This window comes from Bubalus kerabau, chromosome 1, assembly GCF_029407905.1.
Source record: "Bubalus kerabau isolate K-KA32 ecotype Philippines breed swamp buffalo chromosome 1, PCC_UOA_SB_1v2, whole genome shotgun sequence".
In the NCBI taxonomy this organism is placed as follows: domain Eukaryota; kingdom Metazoa; phylum Chordata; class Mammalia; order Artiodactyla; family Bovidae; genus Bubalus; species Bubalus kerabau.
Genome location: NC_073624.1, coordinates 133,561,209 through 133,577,787, shown reverse-complemented (window position 1 = coordinate 133,577,787; position 16,579 = coordinate 133,561,209). Strand labels below are relative to the sequence as shown.

Genomic DNA, 16,579 nt, shown 5'->3' with positions numbered 1-16,579 from the left:
ACACTGACTGATTTGCATATATTGAAGAATCCTTGCATCCCTGGAATAAACCCAACTTGATTGTGGTGTATGAACTTTTTGATGTTGCTGAATTCTGTTTGCAAAAATTTTACTGAGGATTTTTGCATCTATGTTCATCAGTGATATTGGCCTGTAGTTTTCTTTCTTTGTGTTTTCATTGTCTGGTTTTGGTTATCAGAGTGATGGTGGCCTTGTAGAACAAGTTTGGAAGTGTTCCTTCCCCTGTAATTTTTTGAAAGAGTTTTAGAAGAATAAGCATTAGCTATTCTCTACATGTTTGATAGAATTCTCCTGTGAAGCCATCTGGTCCCGGGCTTTTATTTTTTGAGAGATTTTTGATCACAGCTTCCATTTCAGTGCTTATAATTGGGTTGTTCATAATTTCTATTTCTTCCTGGTTCATTCTTAAGAATCTATCAGTTTCTTCCAGGTTATCCATTTTATTGCCATTTAGTTGTTCATAATAGTCTCTTAAAATCCTTTGTATTTCTGCATTGTCTGTTATAACCTCTCCTTTTTCATTTCTAATTTTGTTGATTTGATTTATTCTCTCTTCTTTTCTTGATGAGTCTAGATAAGGCTTATTCTTTGGTTCTTCTTAAAGAACCAGCTTTTAGTTTTATTAATCTTTAGTATACTTTCTTTTTCATTTATTTCTGTTTTGATCTTTATGATTTCTTTCCTTCTACTAATTTTGGGGGCTTTTTTGGTCTTCTTTTCCCAGTTGTTTTAGGTGTAAAGTTAGGTTGTCTATTTGATGCTTTTCTTCTTTCTTGAGGTAGGATTGTATTGCTATAAACCTCCTTCTTAGAACTGCTTTTGCAGAATTCCATAGGTTTTGAGTTGTGTTTTCATTGTCATTTGTTTCTAGAAATTTTTTTATTTCCCTTTTGATTTCTTCAGTAACCTGTTGGTTATTTAGAAACACGTTGTTTGTGTTTCTTACAATTTTTTTCTTGTAATTGATATGTAGTCTCACAGTGTTGTGGTCAGAGAAGATGCTTGATACAACTTCAATCTTCTTAAATTTCCTGAGGTTTGATTTGTGACCCAAGATGTGGTTAATCCTGGAAAATGTTCTATGTGCACTTCAGAAGAAGGTGTATTCTTCTGCATTTGGATGGAATGTCCTGAAGATATCACTGAGACCCATCTCATCTAATGTATCATTTAAGACTTGTGTTTCCTTATTAATTTTCTGTTTTGATGCTCTGTCCATTGGTGTGAGTGGGGTGTTAATGTCTCCTACTATCATTGTGTTACTGTCAATTTCTCCTTTTATGTCTGTTAGTATTTGCCTTATGTATTGAGGTGCTCCTATGGTGGGTTCATAGATATTTACAATTGCTATGTCTTCCTCTTGGATTGATCCCTTGATCATTATGTAGTGTCCTTCCTTATCTCTTGTAATCTTCTTTAAGATCTATTTTTTCTGATATGAGTACTGCTACTCCAGCTTTCTTTTGCGTCACATTTACATGGAATGTATTTTCCCATCCTCTCACTTTCAGTCTATATGTGTCCTTAGGTCTGAAGTGGGTTTCTTGTAGACAGCATATATTTATATGGGTCTTGATTTTGTATCCATTCAGCCAGTCTGTGTCTTTTGGTTGGAGAGTTTAGTCCATTTACATTTAAAGTAATTATTGATATACATGTTCCTATTGCCATTTTCTTAATTGTTTGGGGTTGATTTTGTACATCTTTTTTATTCTCTTGTATTTCTTGACTATATAAGTCCCTTTAACATTTGTTGTCGGAGAAGGCAATGGCACCCCACTCCAGTCCTCTTGCCTGGAAAATCCCATGGAAGGAGGGGCCTGGTGGGCTGCAGTCCATGGGGTCACTAGGAGTTGCACACGACTGAGCGACTTCACTTTCACTTTTCACTTTCATGCATTGGAGAAGGAAATAGCAGCCCACTCCAGTGTTCTTGCCTGGAGAATCCCAGGGACGGGGGAGCCTGGTGGGCTGCCGTCTATGGGGTCGCACAGAGTCGGACACAACTGAAGCGACTTAGCAGCAGCAGCAGCAGCAGCAGCATTTGTTGTAAAGCTGGTTTGGTGGTACTGAATTCTCTTAACTTTTGCTTGTCTGAAAAGCTTTTTCTTCCTGCATCAATTTAGAATGAGATCCTTGCCAGGTACAGTAATCTTGGCTGTAGATTTTTCCCTTTCAGTACTTTAAATACTTCCTGCCATTCCCTTCTGGCCTCCAGAGTTTCTGCTGAAAGATCAGCTGTTAAGAGTATGGGGTTTCCCTTGTATGTTACTTGTTGCTTCTCCCTTGCCGCTTTTAATATTCTTTCTTTGCATTTAGTCTTAGTTTGATTAGATTGTATGTCTCTTGGCATGTTTCTCCTTGTGTTTATCCTGTATGGGACTCTTTGTGCCTCTTGGACTTGATTTGACTATCTCCTTTTCCATGTTGGGGAAATTTTCAACTATAATCTCTTCAAAAATTTTCTCATACCCTTTCTTTTTCTCTTCTTCTTCTGGGACTCCTATAATTCAAAGGTTGGTGCGTTTGATACTGTCCTAGAGGTCTCTGAGACTGTCCTCAGTTCTTTTCATTCTTTTTACTTTATTCTGCTATTCAGAAGTTATTTTCACCATTTTATCTTCTAGCTCACTGATTTGTTCTTCTGCTTCAGATATTCTGCTACTGATTCCTTCCAGAGTATTTTTAATTTCAGTAATTGTGTTGTTTGTCTCTGTGTGTTTATTTTTTAACTCTTCCAGGTCTTTGTTAACTGACTCTTGCGTTTTCTCCATTTTGTTTTCACGGTTTTTGATCATTTTTACTATCATTATTTTGAATTCTTTTTCAGGTAGTTTGCCTATTTCCTCTTCATTTATTTGGACTTCTGTGTTTCTAGTTTGTTCCTTCATTTGTACAGTATTTCTCTGCCTTTTCATTATTTTTTTTTTAACTTATTGTGTTTGAGGTCTCCTTTTCCCAGGCTTCAAGGCTGAATTCTTTCTTCCTTTTCATTCTTGCCCTGATAAAGTTGGTCCAGTGGTTTGTGTAAGTCACTTAGTGTGAGATTTGTGCTAATTTTTTGTTTGTTTGTTTGTTTTACCTCTGATGGGCAAGGCTGAGTGAAGGGGTAATCCTGTCTGCTGATGATTGGGTTTGTATTTTTGTTTTGTTTGTTATTTAGATGAGGTGTCCTGCACAGTGTGCTACTGGTGGTTGGGTGATGCCAGGTCTTGTATTCAAGTGGTTTCCTTTGTGTGAGTTCTCACTATTGGATACTCCCTAGGGCTACTTCTCTGGTAGTCTAGGGTCTTGGAGTCAGTGCTCCCACTCCAAAGGCTCAGGGCTTGATCTCGAGTTTTGCATGGTTCTATATATTCTTTTCCTCTCGTCAGGTACTCCTGTCTGCTCTCGGCTGGTCTTCTGCATGCACTTCTGTGTTTGAAGGTGTATTCCTAATGTATCCGTGGAGAGAGATGTACTCTACATCCAACTACTCCTTCATCATCTTATTCTCTCTAACACTGTGCTTTTTATGAACACAAATATTCTTATTCATAGGTGTATCCTATGTACATCCATGGCAGAGCTAAATATTATATTAGCAAATCATAATTAAATCTAATTAAATCTTTCCTAATCTAATGCTCATACTTGAAAGTAGAAAATTGGCATGGTCAGAAATATGTGAGCCAGAATCAGTCATTAGGCACATTCATTAATGATTTAGAATGTGATATTCTGACTTTTACCTTATCCATTGACCACTTGTCATGGGCATGTTCTGCATATTTGTTAATGAAGTATTCCAACTTCTCAGGAATTGTAATACTATGAGAAAAACAAAGAAAAGAGGCTTGATTTTCATAGAATTTTCAGGGAATCATTCATAATTTATTCCACAGCTTATGACTGTTCATATCTCATTCAATGCAAAACTGTTAAAAAATTGGTTTAACAAGGTATTACTTTTCCATATGGTAGAAACAGTATGAGAAAAGTCAAGTGAATAAGGTTCTATCTGCTCATCTTATATTTATTCATACTTTATATCTTAATATAAATTATACACAATAAAAATTTAAATAGTATGAGAAAAATAATTTAAATGTATGCAAGAAAAGGACAATAGATTGCACCAATTTTTTTTTAATTTGAATGAAGATATAGTTAGATAACGAGCTTAAAGACATACTTTACTCTCACATTGGTCCTTTGAAGTTATTCTTTTTTGATTTTAATCTCTTCTGCAACAACTATAAATGGGTAAAAGGCTGCTGAAATCTGATCTGTTACATTTTTTAAATGTACTAAAATTAATTTTAAGTTAATTGAATATAACCAGTGATGTGTTAATGGTTTTAAATAATAATGATCTATTATAAATTCTAAGTGTTACTAATATGAACAATAGGGAAAAGCATTTAATCAATTCATGCTTTATGATTTTGATAACATTTCTTCTTGAGTTCTTTCATGTTTAAATAAATATTTAATCTCTCAAACAGACATGAAGTCCATGCAGTTGGTGACCAAGTCTGATGGTAAATGTAAGACTTGGTACTATCACATATATCTATTAATGAAAAACTAAGTATGTATATAATTCCATTCACTGATGAAAATAACTTATTAATGCAGTTAACTTTGAGAATAGAATTATAAGACCTGATATAATGAGGTTTACTGTTCTTTTCTCACATGTTATTAGTTGGTAACTGAACTTTATTACACACACATATTTAAAAAACAATATGTAAAAATCATACAGATGTAGACACTACTGATATCACTATGCAAACCTAATCTGTTAAGAGGTCCCCAAAGGGGTAAACTGAGGTAAATTAATATACATGCCCAGCATTTACTCATTAATTGGATTCAATTAATCAACATCAAAGCCATGACACAGTTCTGATGTTATTTGAAAATTCTGGATTACATTGTATGTTAGCAAACCACAAACTTACCCATGTAGGAATGTGAACATGTGACATTTTGGTTTACTTACTTTAGAAGAGATACAAAGGATCAATCAATCACATAAGCCAAATACTGGGGGGTAGAGTCTTTTCTCACAGGACTGTCATCAAATACCAAACATGCAAATTTAAGGCATTATCAAACTAACGGCATACCACTTGGGTCAAAATTTTGATCTGGTTATGGAAGCTAAACCAGCTGGGGGGACACAAGAGGCCTGAAAGTTGAACACCCAAGCAAATTCAGATGCTGTGGATGATAACTACCAAGTCACTACCTTGCTAATACTGATCTTGCTGAGTAACTACAGAATGGATAAGACAATGTGGCATGAAGAACAGCCTCTTTGCAAGTGGAAAACCATGATTCTACTTAAAGATGGTTAACAAAAACAAAAGTGCTGAGACCTCAAACACCTAACATACCCAAACACCTGATCTGCAGAACAATTCACGCAACCAGGTCCATGGAAGAACTTTCATAATGTTAGGTAACATTGTATCTGTAGTTGAGATTGTCATCCTGCACCCTCACTGCACGCTAAATTTTGCAGAGATATTCTCATTTGATATTCCGTTCACTCTCACGCTGTGCTTTATGAGGCTGAACACTGACTGCCAACCCCAGGCCTGGCTGAGATGTAGTGATGATGAAGTGATGCCCCATTGCTCGTAAGAAATAGCCTTGCCTGCATGCTGGAAGCATCCCAGTCAAAGACTCTACACAGAGGTTGACTGCAATTACTAATTTAACATTTAGGGTAGAACTTCAACTAAAAAGATAACTGATATCCTTTCTTGATTCTCATGATTATGGATATAACCATGTGGTTACATACAGAGAATCCTAGTGATGTTAAGAGTGTATCTCTTAGGAGGGTCAGCTTATCTATTTCTGGTATTCACGTAACCATTAGTACTACTACTATCATTTCATCAAGTAAAGGGACCCCTATTAAAAGGATACCAATTCAAAGGGGGCATGGATGAGAGAAAGTTCACTTTAGTACCTTATTCAATTTCAGACTTCACACATCATTTACAATAAAAATCTGCTGCAATAGAAAGAGTCCATACTTTGAGGTATCAACAGGTTGTGGATTAAAGTTCCCTTCAGAATCCATTGATGACTGTTTTTCCATCATACTGACATAATTTGACTCCATGTAGTCTGGAGGCAAAGCTCCCGCAACTGCACTCAGGCAAGGCAGTGCCAGTTTGAAAAGTTCTTGTTCATATTTCTGGGAAGAAATGGAGGACCAAAAAAATAAATATCCCATTACAACTCGGCAAAAGTTGTTAACATGAGCACTGCGACGGACAGGATGTTGTAGGAGAAAATCTGAATTACCTTCAGCTAACTCAATTCCCCCAAAGATTCTTTTTCTAGAAAACGGAAAGTGAAAGTGAAGTGTGAAGTTGCTCAGTCATGTCTGACTCTTTGCGACCCCCGTGGACTGTAGTCCACCAGGCTCCTCTGTCCATGGGATTCTCCAGGCAAGAATACTGGAGTGGGCTGCCATTTCCTGCTCCAGGGGATCTTCCCAACCCAGGGATCAAACCCAGGTCTCCTGCATTGCAGGCAGATGCTTTAACCTCTGAGCCACCAGGTAAGCCCCAGAAAACGGAAAATATGGCCTTAAATCCCACCAAACGTAAGAGAAACTGAAGCTTTTCCTGAAGTTGTAGCATAAAAAGAATAAAATCTTTGCTTCTCTAAAAGTTTGTTTTCCAATATGTGAAGTGAGGTGAACCTGAATATTCAAAGTGTACAATATGCTTTCACAACATAAACATGATTTCAGTTGAGGAGTGTATTAGTTATAGTTTATCACAGCTAGTTACAGATTATTGCTGTACCACACTATAAAGACTATATATGAAAAATACCTAAAGGATAACACCCAGAGAGTAAGAAATTTTAATTTTATACCTTGCATTTCAAGGTATAAAAAAAATTCTGAACAGAGAAAGAACTTTTACAGGAAAAATGTATAACCAAAACTTCCAGGGAAAAGTATATTAGTTACATAGTTAAACTGTATTTACAGATTTTTTAAAAAATCAAAAATAATAATTATTTTAAAGTTATCTCACTTTAAGTGCTTTTAAAGTTGCAAATTCTTCTAAAAATACATTCTATATATTGTTTTAAAAGGACTCTCAGTTTCCCAAACACAATTCAACAAGAAAAAGCATTCAGATGTAGCTACCACATGTTGTCACAGATAAACTTTCTTTATTATGTATAAACTTCTGTTATACTATTCCAGTCATCTGATAATGTCTGTCTGGGAATTCAAACTGATTTTGATTAATGATTTAAGCATAAGCATAACAAGCATGTTCTGATTTTCACTGAAATACTATGCTTCAGTTTCCTGAAAAGTGTACAAAACCATTCACTGCAAATATGGCAAATATTCGAGGATGTTGTGCACTTAAAGCAAGAGTGAATGCAGACACTAAGTCACCATAGCAGCTAAGTGTGAAAAGTCAATAAGGCTACTGGAATATTATAATTTTATGAGCTTTAATATTTAGCATTCTTACATTTGAAAAGATTTCTTCAGGCTTTATAAGATTGGGGAGGTGACTGACGAGGGAGGGTTTGAGTCCAAATAAGTCCAAATATACCAGAAACTGATCAATCCATGTGAATAATTTGCTAAAATGCTTAGCCATTTTCAAGTCAAAAAGTGTTGTAATTACAAGAAACATGTTACCATCATGATTATGAAAAGTCAATATAAATTGCATTCTCAACATTTGTTATAAAGAGAAAAAAACAAAACTATGTCAAGTCTTGATAAGTAAAGGTAGCATTTCACTATTCTACTAGGAACACTTTCTTATCAAGGACCTATGGTTCTTCAATTATTTTATGATACAAATAAATCCACAAAAGATTAAATTACCTTCTGAGACAGGGTAAATTACCTTTTGAGACAGGGCATCAAAGATGCCCCAGAACAGCTTTCTTGATAAATGAAGTTCTTCTTCTGAGGCAGCGCCAAAGTTGCCCCACCCTCCAGGCAGGCAGTAATATTTCCAGCATCTTTCATAATGATTTGTCAGCAGCTACGTAGGAAAACAATTATAAGGAGCACTGAACTAAAGATACTTCAATGTTTGTTTGTTTGTTTTTTCCCCATTTCCTCCCAATGGCATTTTAATGCCATGTAACAAGGCCAAGTGAAAAAAAACTACTCAATTCCATATGAATTCTTTTGGAAAATACTATTACCTTATATAGGATATCTCTTTAAGATTTAACACTGATTACAAGATAAAGACCAAACACCCAATTCCACAAATTATCTGGAAAAGAATTCTTTAGAAGGTTGTTTGGCTATCTGTGCACTGAGATTTACTTTAGTTGCTATCATTTACTTATAATTTTATGACTTGTTATCTCCTGGAATCCATGCATTTAACAAAGTGATTGATGTCAGGGTAACCCAGAGCATACAGCACCTAAAATGTGCATTCTCAGGGGATAGTACCTCTGGGTATTTTTGCTTCCTCTCTGCCTAGCCTTATTCATTACACTTCATTATTCCATTATTTAGTAACTCTTTGGATAATGTATTCATGATTAATACACCAGGAAATAGTCACAACTAATTGCCAAATTAATAAAATGATCTTTATAAAGCAACTATACATTTTGGACTTTTACCTATATCTAACAAGGAAAATAAACTGATAAGAGTTACTCTTATTAAAACTAACTACATATCTTACTGTAGACATATTTTTTCTCACTTAGTATCCTTCTCAGTTACAAAACACACAAACACAATTTAGGAATCTCAAATGATGAAATACTGAGATCTAATTTGCTTGGAATATCTATAATGCAAAAGAGTTTTATCACATGAAGTGATCCTGTATCTTTTTTTAGGTATCTTCTAGCTCATTCGTACCAAGAAAATTCTATGTGACAAGCACTATCCCAGGTAAAAATGGGATTTTCAGCAAGGACAGAATTTACTTTACAAAATTCATTAATTTCCCTAGGTTTATTAAACCAAAATTAATTTTCATAGAGAAAGACTGTTTTTGTTAAATACCTTGGTATGTTTAGTGTAATGGCAGTTCAAAAAATAGCAGTTCATTTTTATCTCAAACCTCTTTGTATAGCACTTATACTGTGTGGCCATGAGAAAAAAATATAATGCTTACCAGGTGGCAGAGCAGAGTGGTCACCTATAAAAAGCCCATTACAGGACAATGACCTCCATGCACAGACCATGCCACTAGATCATTTATTAGTATACAGCTCTTTGGAAGGAATGATGCTAAAGCTGAAACTCCAGTACTTTGGCCACCTCATGCGAAGAGTTGACTCATTGGAAAAGACTCTGATGCTGGGAGGGATTGGGGGCAGGAGGAGAAGGGGACAACAGAGGATGAGATGGCTGGATGGCATCACTGACTCGATGGATGTGAGTCTGAGTGAACTCTGGGAGTTGATGATGGACAGGGAGGCCTGGCATACTGCAATTCATGGGGTCGCAAAGAGTCAGACACGACTGAGCGACTGAACTGAACTGAACTGAACATCTTAATCCTCAGTCTGGATTGGGATATTCAACGACAAGAAAATATTCCAAGTCAATAAGACAGAATGAGACTTGATCATTTCCTGTACAGAATAATAAATCTGGGAAGCAAATATGTCAGGGAATTGTCTATACTCTATGGTAAACTGCAACTGCATATACATAAGGATTATTTTGAATCTTATGAGATGATATTTGGAAACTGTCATTTGATTACAGACTTAGAAAATGTTGTTTTTAAAAATCTATTCTTAATGACTTGAGGTTGTTAATACTTTAGGCCAGGCCTATTACCATGTTTCCATGGTATATAAGAATATATTGGCTTAAGAATATATTGGCTCATCTTTTTCTTGTGGCCTGTTTTCTTTCCACTGATTTCTATTTCCACTGACATACAGTAAACCAATCTTAGGATTTCTATGGCCTTTTATTACTTGTTTGTTTAGGCTGATGTACACACAAATACAACTTATATGTCCATTTCAATAACTGGAAGAAATTTTCCAGCATCCAATATTAAACATGATGAATTTAAGAAATGTACATATTGTAATAGGAAACAAAGTCAGAGTACCCAGTAATCAAATAACTACCAACATTTCCTGTACTTACCTTAAGAGGCATCTTTGCATGTTCATTTAATAATGGGACATCAAATACTAATCTTCTGAGTAAGTGTTGCATCATAGAAGGTCTCAATTGGCTGGTGGAACAAAGCTAATTTTAATAATGAATATCTAATAATGCTTAAACTAAGCAGATCATTCATTAAACCAGATTATACACCCCAAGAACCTATACCTACACTTCTCTTCAGATGATGTTAATTTTAGGTGTTCCTAATTCAAAGATTAACTGAGAGTTATGTAATTTCATAAAAGGTTATATTTCAAACTCATCTCTAGCTCCCTGATCTGAAAATCAACCTTCATTTGCTACAGCAGATGTTCCTTTTCAGCCCCTTCTCTTCTCACCAGTCATAACCACAGAGCCCACTGTTCCTATTAATTTAGTAAATGCTAGTCTCTCTTTTCAGCGTGTGGGAAGGGTCTCAGGGACTAGATCAGAAGCAGAAAGAGGAGGGAGTGTAGGAGCAAGAGGAAGAGAAAAAGACTAAGAAATTTTGCCAGAGGAGGAAGGGAAAGAAAACTAACACCCTATGACCATTTATTATTCTGGTAATCCCCAGTGCTTCACCTCATTTAATATTTTGAAAAAATCAGTGAGACAGGTTTTGATTCCATTTCACAGAATTGTAGGGTCGGGGAACTAAGATTATGAACTAATTTCTAACCTCTCTCAGTCCCTTCTGGCTCCTACACCCATACACTCATTCCATTGTGAGTGAAAACCCTTCTTTCACCAATGTTCTGGACAGACTGCAAGCTTTCACCTCCAAGAGCTCCTGTCTATTAGAAAGAAACCATTAACCTAGGTAGGGGTCTAAGAAATTGTCACTTGCACTTGTCAGAACTTCACAAGAAGATAAATGTTTCTGGTTTTCATAGTAAGACCCTTGATTTTCATCACTGTCAAACATAGGTCATACTTTCCTATTATTACTATATTATTAGATTTTTTTTTTTACCTTTAATAAGTCTCTTTTTTTCTCTTTTCTCTTCTAGAAGAGGAGTTAAAACCATTACACACAGTTGAAAGGTTAATCCTGCACTAACACAGAAAGGGATTCCCCACACAACCACCTCACCCACCAACATCCAGAACAGCATCATCAGTCCAACACCATATTCAATGGCTAGATACCTATAGAGTCTTGGAGGAACACTCCTGAATTTGATCAGGAGCAAGAGTGCTCTGGTAAGACTCATAACTCGGTACACGACAATGACTAACATGAATTAATTTTTTGGTCTGGAAATTGTTGCTAACATTCATAACAATTTGTCAAGGACCACAGAGTAAATTCTCTCATTTAAAGAAACATGAAATCGATTTCACAGTCCACTTACCCACAAATAGAGAGTAAACACACTTCTATGGAATCCCGTTGAGCTTTGGTAAGTGAGCAGCCCTTAGAAAGCCTGTACACAGTGTGAAGTAATGAGTCAATGAGAGAAGCATGGTGCTCGGTGCCAGCAAAAAGAGGAGCACACCTTGTTAACAAGGGTAACACGGCTGTGCACAGGTACCGATTGAGGGCCAGGGCCATGTCTGTAGCACTCAAAGCAGCCTGGAAGGGAATTGGAGAGGAGACTGTCATTTGCGTTGGTCAGGAGACAACTTTCAAAGGGATCATACATGTTGACATGTTATTTCACTATCCAGAAATTGACAAAAGTATGTAATATAGAAATGGATTCCTCTGTTATAGCTTTAACTGTGGTTCATATGCTTTTTTTTACCACTGAAAACAACAGATTTTCAATTGCTCATCAACAGATAAAAATGAATGAAATAATATCTCTCTCTTCAAAAAGCCACAGAAGTTCATGTTCTATAATAAAATGTCAAGGCTAGGATGGATGAAAGATGAAGATGCTAATGATATCAAAGAGTGGGAGAGTCTCCCTTTACTAGAAAAGGCAAAAGAAAGGAGTTTTTTCTCACAGTAAATTTCAAACACTTTATACTCATGTCATATATATACTCATCGTATTTATACTCATGTCGATCAGAATCAACAATCAAAGGTTGACTGTCTTACCATGTTATCATCTATAATACTTGGGTTCAGAAATTCACATAAATACAACCGAAAAAAGAAAAAAGAATTCAGTTTCATTTTTCTGATTCTCCTCTCATGGTTTTCATGTGGGAGCTATTGCCAACTCAAGATCTGATTTCCTCTGATATCAACAAGACATATAATTGAGAATAAAACAAGGTATTATTTAAAACTACTAGAATAACATTTAGCATTCCAGCTTATTTTAAACATGTTTCAAATAGTAGAACATTTACAATGATGGCGGCAGGTTCTTGACATGGGCCACTGATCTCACAAAACAGATTTTAATCTATATGTACATTAAAAAACGAATACACCAGGGTGATACTGTAGTTGGAAAGGCTTAACAATGCTCACTAGACCTTTGTAATACTTTAATTGCTTTTACTGAGATGCACAATTATTTATGTCGACTTAGAAGCTGAACAGGAACCACTGTGACCTCCCTAATTAGAGTTATATAAACTTCTTACTGTCTTCCATTGCACTGATCAGAATTTTTACTGTACTCTTCGGGCTGTACATTTTCTCCACTATTCAGTAAATTCCTTGAGGATACAGTCTATCTTATTTTCTATTTACTCTCTGCTACCCTAAAAAACTGGCACTCGATAAACATGTGGGGGCAATGAATGAATGAATGAAAGAATATCAGATGGCGGAGACTGAAGAGTTACAAGTTGCAGAAGTCATCCGTTCAAATCATTACCGTGTCTAAAGAAGCAGCAGCCCGGAGATCTGGCAGAAAGCCAACCTCGAGAAGATGGAGGAGGAAATCTTGAACCTCAATTCCATAGACCCTGTCAAGGAACAAAACCATGGCTGCCTTGTGATCTGGACAAAACCCCGCAGACATGTCAGGCTCCACCACATTCCCATCTAAAAGAGAGAAGGTGATACACTGTTGTTAATGGCCATGCCATCCATGAAAACTGATTACAAATGGCTACTTTCCAGCCTGCTCATGTTGTAAATAAAGTTACTAGTTGAATGGGTTTCTGTTCTTCTAATACATTCAAGCAAGGGCAGGAAATATGGCAGCACACTGTAAATCCAAGGTCATTTAAATGCTTTTTTAGCATCCACTTGTTAATTGTGTATGTGATTAGGACACAGTATTATGCCAGATTCTGAGAAGGAAACAAAATGGCATCCATAATCCAAATTATAAAACTAGGGGTAAACATCCTAAAAGCTAATATGTAAAGCAAGGTTTGCAGTCTTTTCAAAGCAAGAGCCTCTTTAAAACATTAGTAAGACTCACGTCCTCTATGTGATAATCATGGTACATTTACATCATTTACATATATATGGCTTAAAGAATTATAAAATAATGAACAAAACTCTATGAACCAGTTTGACTTTCAAATGAAATATGTTTCATTAATCATAATAGCATTTAATAACATGTAAAACATATTTGAGAGCCATATTATTTTCTCTATCAACAGTCAACACTTGATGCCTATAGAGTGGAGTGAATTCCTTAGTATAACTCCATAGATTCATAGATGGGATCACTGAAATGAAGAGTTAGGGAGTTATGTGCCAATTTAAAATACTGGAGAACAAACTTGTTTTCTGTTTGACAATGGGATAGTTATGCCAAATTGCTGCTGAAATACACTGTAAGAGTCCACAAATTATATCACATAATTTTTAACACTGATGCAAATGTTGAAGAAAAGCAGTCCCCTAAGAAAGATGATACATGACCATATCAACCTGAAATAACAAAGTCACAACATTTTTGTTTTCATTCATACTCAATGACTGAATCTGATCATAAAAATGAACAAAAGGTATTTTAAAGAAACTTGGATTGAAGGCTAATACCAAATTATTTCCATTCAACAAACAATATAACTAATATAGTCCTTCCTATAATTATTAATACAATAACAACTCTTGACATTTGTGCTGTTGTCAGTTACTCTGTTAGGAATGTTCCAGACACATCTCATAAAATGTTCACAAGAGCAGTATGAAGGTGGTATTATTATCTTCCTTTAACACAAGATAGAAATCAACTTTCAGAAAAGTTAGCTAACTTGTCCAAGGTTGTGTATCTAGTCATTGGCAAACTTTAGACTTAAACTAAGTAAAATTGCATTTAAAATCCACCCCAGGTAATATAATCCCCACATTAAATCAGCAAGCTCTAATGAGACTGAACTGGAGTAAGAAACACCAGCTGCACTGGCTTTCCTCTGTGGTCCCTTCATTATTCATCCACCTGAAATTACTGGCTCAATCTGTGGAAATCTGCTCCGACCAAGAGCTGCAGGAAAACAACATCTATTTTTGAGATTAGATACCTGACCCTTACATTTTCTAAACTCCTCCTTCTTTCATTATCATTTTGGACTAGGATAAGTATAATAAAACTTTTTAAGACTGGTAAAAACTGGTCCATCAAAAAGTCTACAAACAATAAATGCTGGAGAGGGTGTGGAGAAAAGGGAACCCTCCTACATTATTGTAGGAATGTATATTGGTGTACCCGCTGTGGAGAACAGTGTAGAGGTTTCTTAAATAACTAAAAATAGAACTACCACATGACCCAGAAATGCCACTCCTGGGCATATCCCTGGACAAATCCATAATTCAAAAATATAACACACCTCATGTTTGGATCACCACTGTTTATGATAGCCAGGAAGCAACTTAAGTGTTCACTGACAGATGAAAGGATAAAGAAGATGTAGTACATACAAACAATGGAATATTAGCCATAAAAAGAATGAAATAATTGTTGCATTGGAGCAACATGGATGGACCTGGAGACTACCATACTAAGTCAAAGACAAATGTCACTTACATGCAGAATCTAAAAAATGATACAAACTAACTTATTTTCAAAACAGAAACCAACTTACAGACTTAGTAAACGAACTTAGGGTTACCAAAGGGGAAAGGTGGGGGAAGGGAGGGATAAATTATGAGGTTGGGATCAATATATACACATTAGTATATATTGTCTTCCCTGATGGTTCAGTGATAAAGAATCTGCCTGCCATGCAGGAGATGAGAGTTAAATTATTGGGTTGGGAAGATCCCTTGAAGAAGGAAACAGTAACCCATTCCAGTATTCTTGCCTGGAGAATCTCTTGGATAGAGGAGCCTGGCAGCCTACAGTCCATAGGGGTCACAAAGAATCAGACATGACTTAGTGACTAAACAAAAACAACTCCTATATATAAAATAGATAATCAATAAGGACCTACTATATACCACAGGAAACTCTATTCAATACTCTGTAATAACCTAAATGGGGAAAGAACCCTAAAAGAATATATAAATATGTGTGTGTGTGTATAACTGAATCAATTTTCTGTACTTTTGAAACACAACATTGTAAAGCAGCTATACTCTAAAATAAAAATGTTAAAAAACCTCAGACTTAAGGAAAACAATGTTTGAAAAAGGCTTTAGCTTTATATACTAAATACAAAACACAAATTATCACTGATAACTGATGATGCTTAAAGAACCAACTGATTTGCCATTGAAACATAAGAATATTGATGGTTTGAGTTTTAAAGTTGGTTTAAGGTGTAACACAGCAAAACAAAGACATAAAAGTTTCTCTCTACGTTCTCCATTTGTTGATATTTGGTCGCTAAGTTGCGCCCAACTCTTTATGACCCCAGAGACTCTAGCCCTCAAAGCTCCTCTGTCCATGGGATTTCCCAGGCAAGAATGCCAGAGTGAGTTGCCATTTCCTTCTCCAGGGGATCTTCCTGGACCAGAAATTGAATCTATGTCTCCTGCTCTGGCAGGCTGATTCTTTAACATTGAGCCACCATGGAAGCGCAACATTCTCAACAGAGGTTAAATAAAAAATGCAGAACAATGACCAGTAGATGGCATTTAAAAAATTAACTTTGACTGTGATTATGATAGCCCATACACAAAATTCTATAATCCCAAGTTAGGCAATATACTTCATTGTCGTCATCCAGTCGCTCAAAGTCGTGTCCGACACTGTGACCCCATGGACTTCAGCATCCCAGGCTTCCCTGTCCTTCACTATCTCCGGGAGTTTGCTCAAAGTCATGTCCATCAAATCAATGATTCAATCCAACCATCTCATCTGCTGTCATCCTCTTCTCCTCCTGCCTTCAGTCTTTCCCAGCATCAGGGTCCTTTCCAATGAGTCGGCTCTTCATATCAGGTAGCCAAAGTCTTGGAGCTTCAGCATCAGTCCTTCCAATGCATATTCAGGACTGATTTCCTTTAGGACTTACTGGTATGGTCTTCTTGTGGTCCAAGGGACTCTCAAGAGTCTTCTCCAACACCACAGTTCAAAAGCATCAATTCTTCAGTGCTCAGCC

At 36.1% G+C, this 16,579-nt stretch overlaps 1 protein-coding gene across 1 annotated transcript in view; it reads right to left on the bottom strand.

Annotated features, from left to right (window-relative positions):
- The window catches only part of RYR2 (ryanodine receptor 2), a 764,447-nt gene that overhangs the window by 205,447 nt on the left and 542,421 nt on the right, over window positions 1–16,579 (bottom strand). Inside the window, exons 51-56 of the mRNA XM_055589046.1 lie at window positions 12,952–13,121; window positions 11,524–11,744; window positions 10,166–10,256; window positions 7,923–8,063; window positions 6,060–6,223; window positions 3,753–3,831 (exon numbers count right to left, since the gene is read on the bottom strand). Coding sequence (XP_055445021.1) covers window positions 3,753–3,831; window positions 6,060–6,223; window positions 7,923–8,063; window positions 10,166–10,256; window positions 11,524–11,744; window positions 12,952–13,121 — 866 coding nt within the window. The remainder of the gene's footprint in view (window positions 1–3,752; window positions 3,832–6,059; window positions 6,224–7,922; window positions 8,064–10,165; window positions 10,257–11,523; window positions 11,745–12,951; window positions 13,122–16,579) is intronic.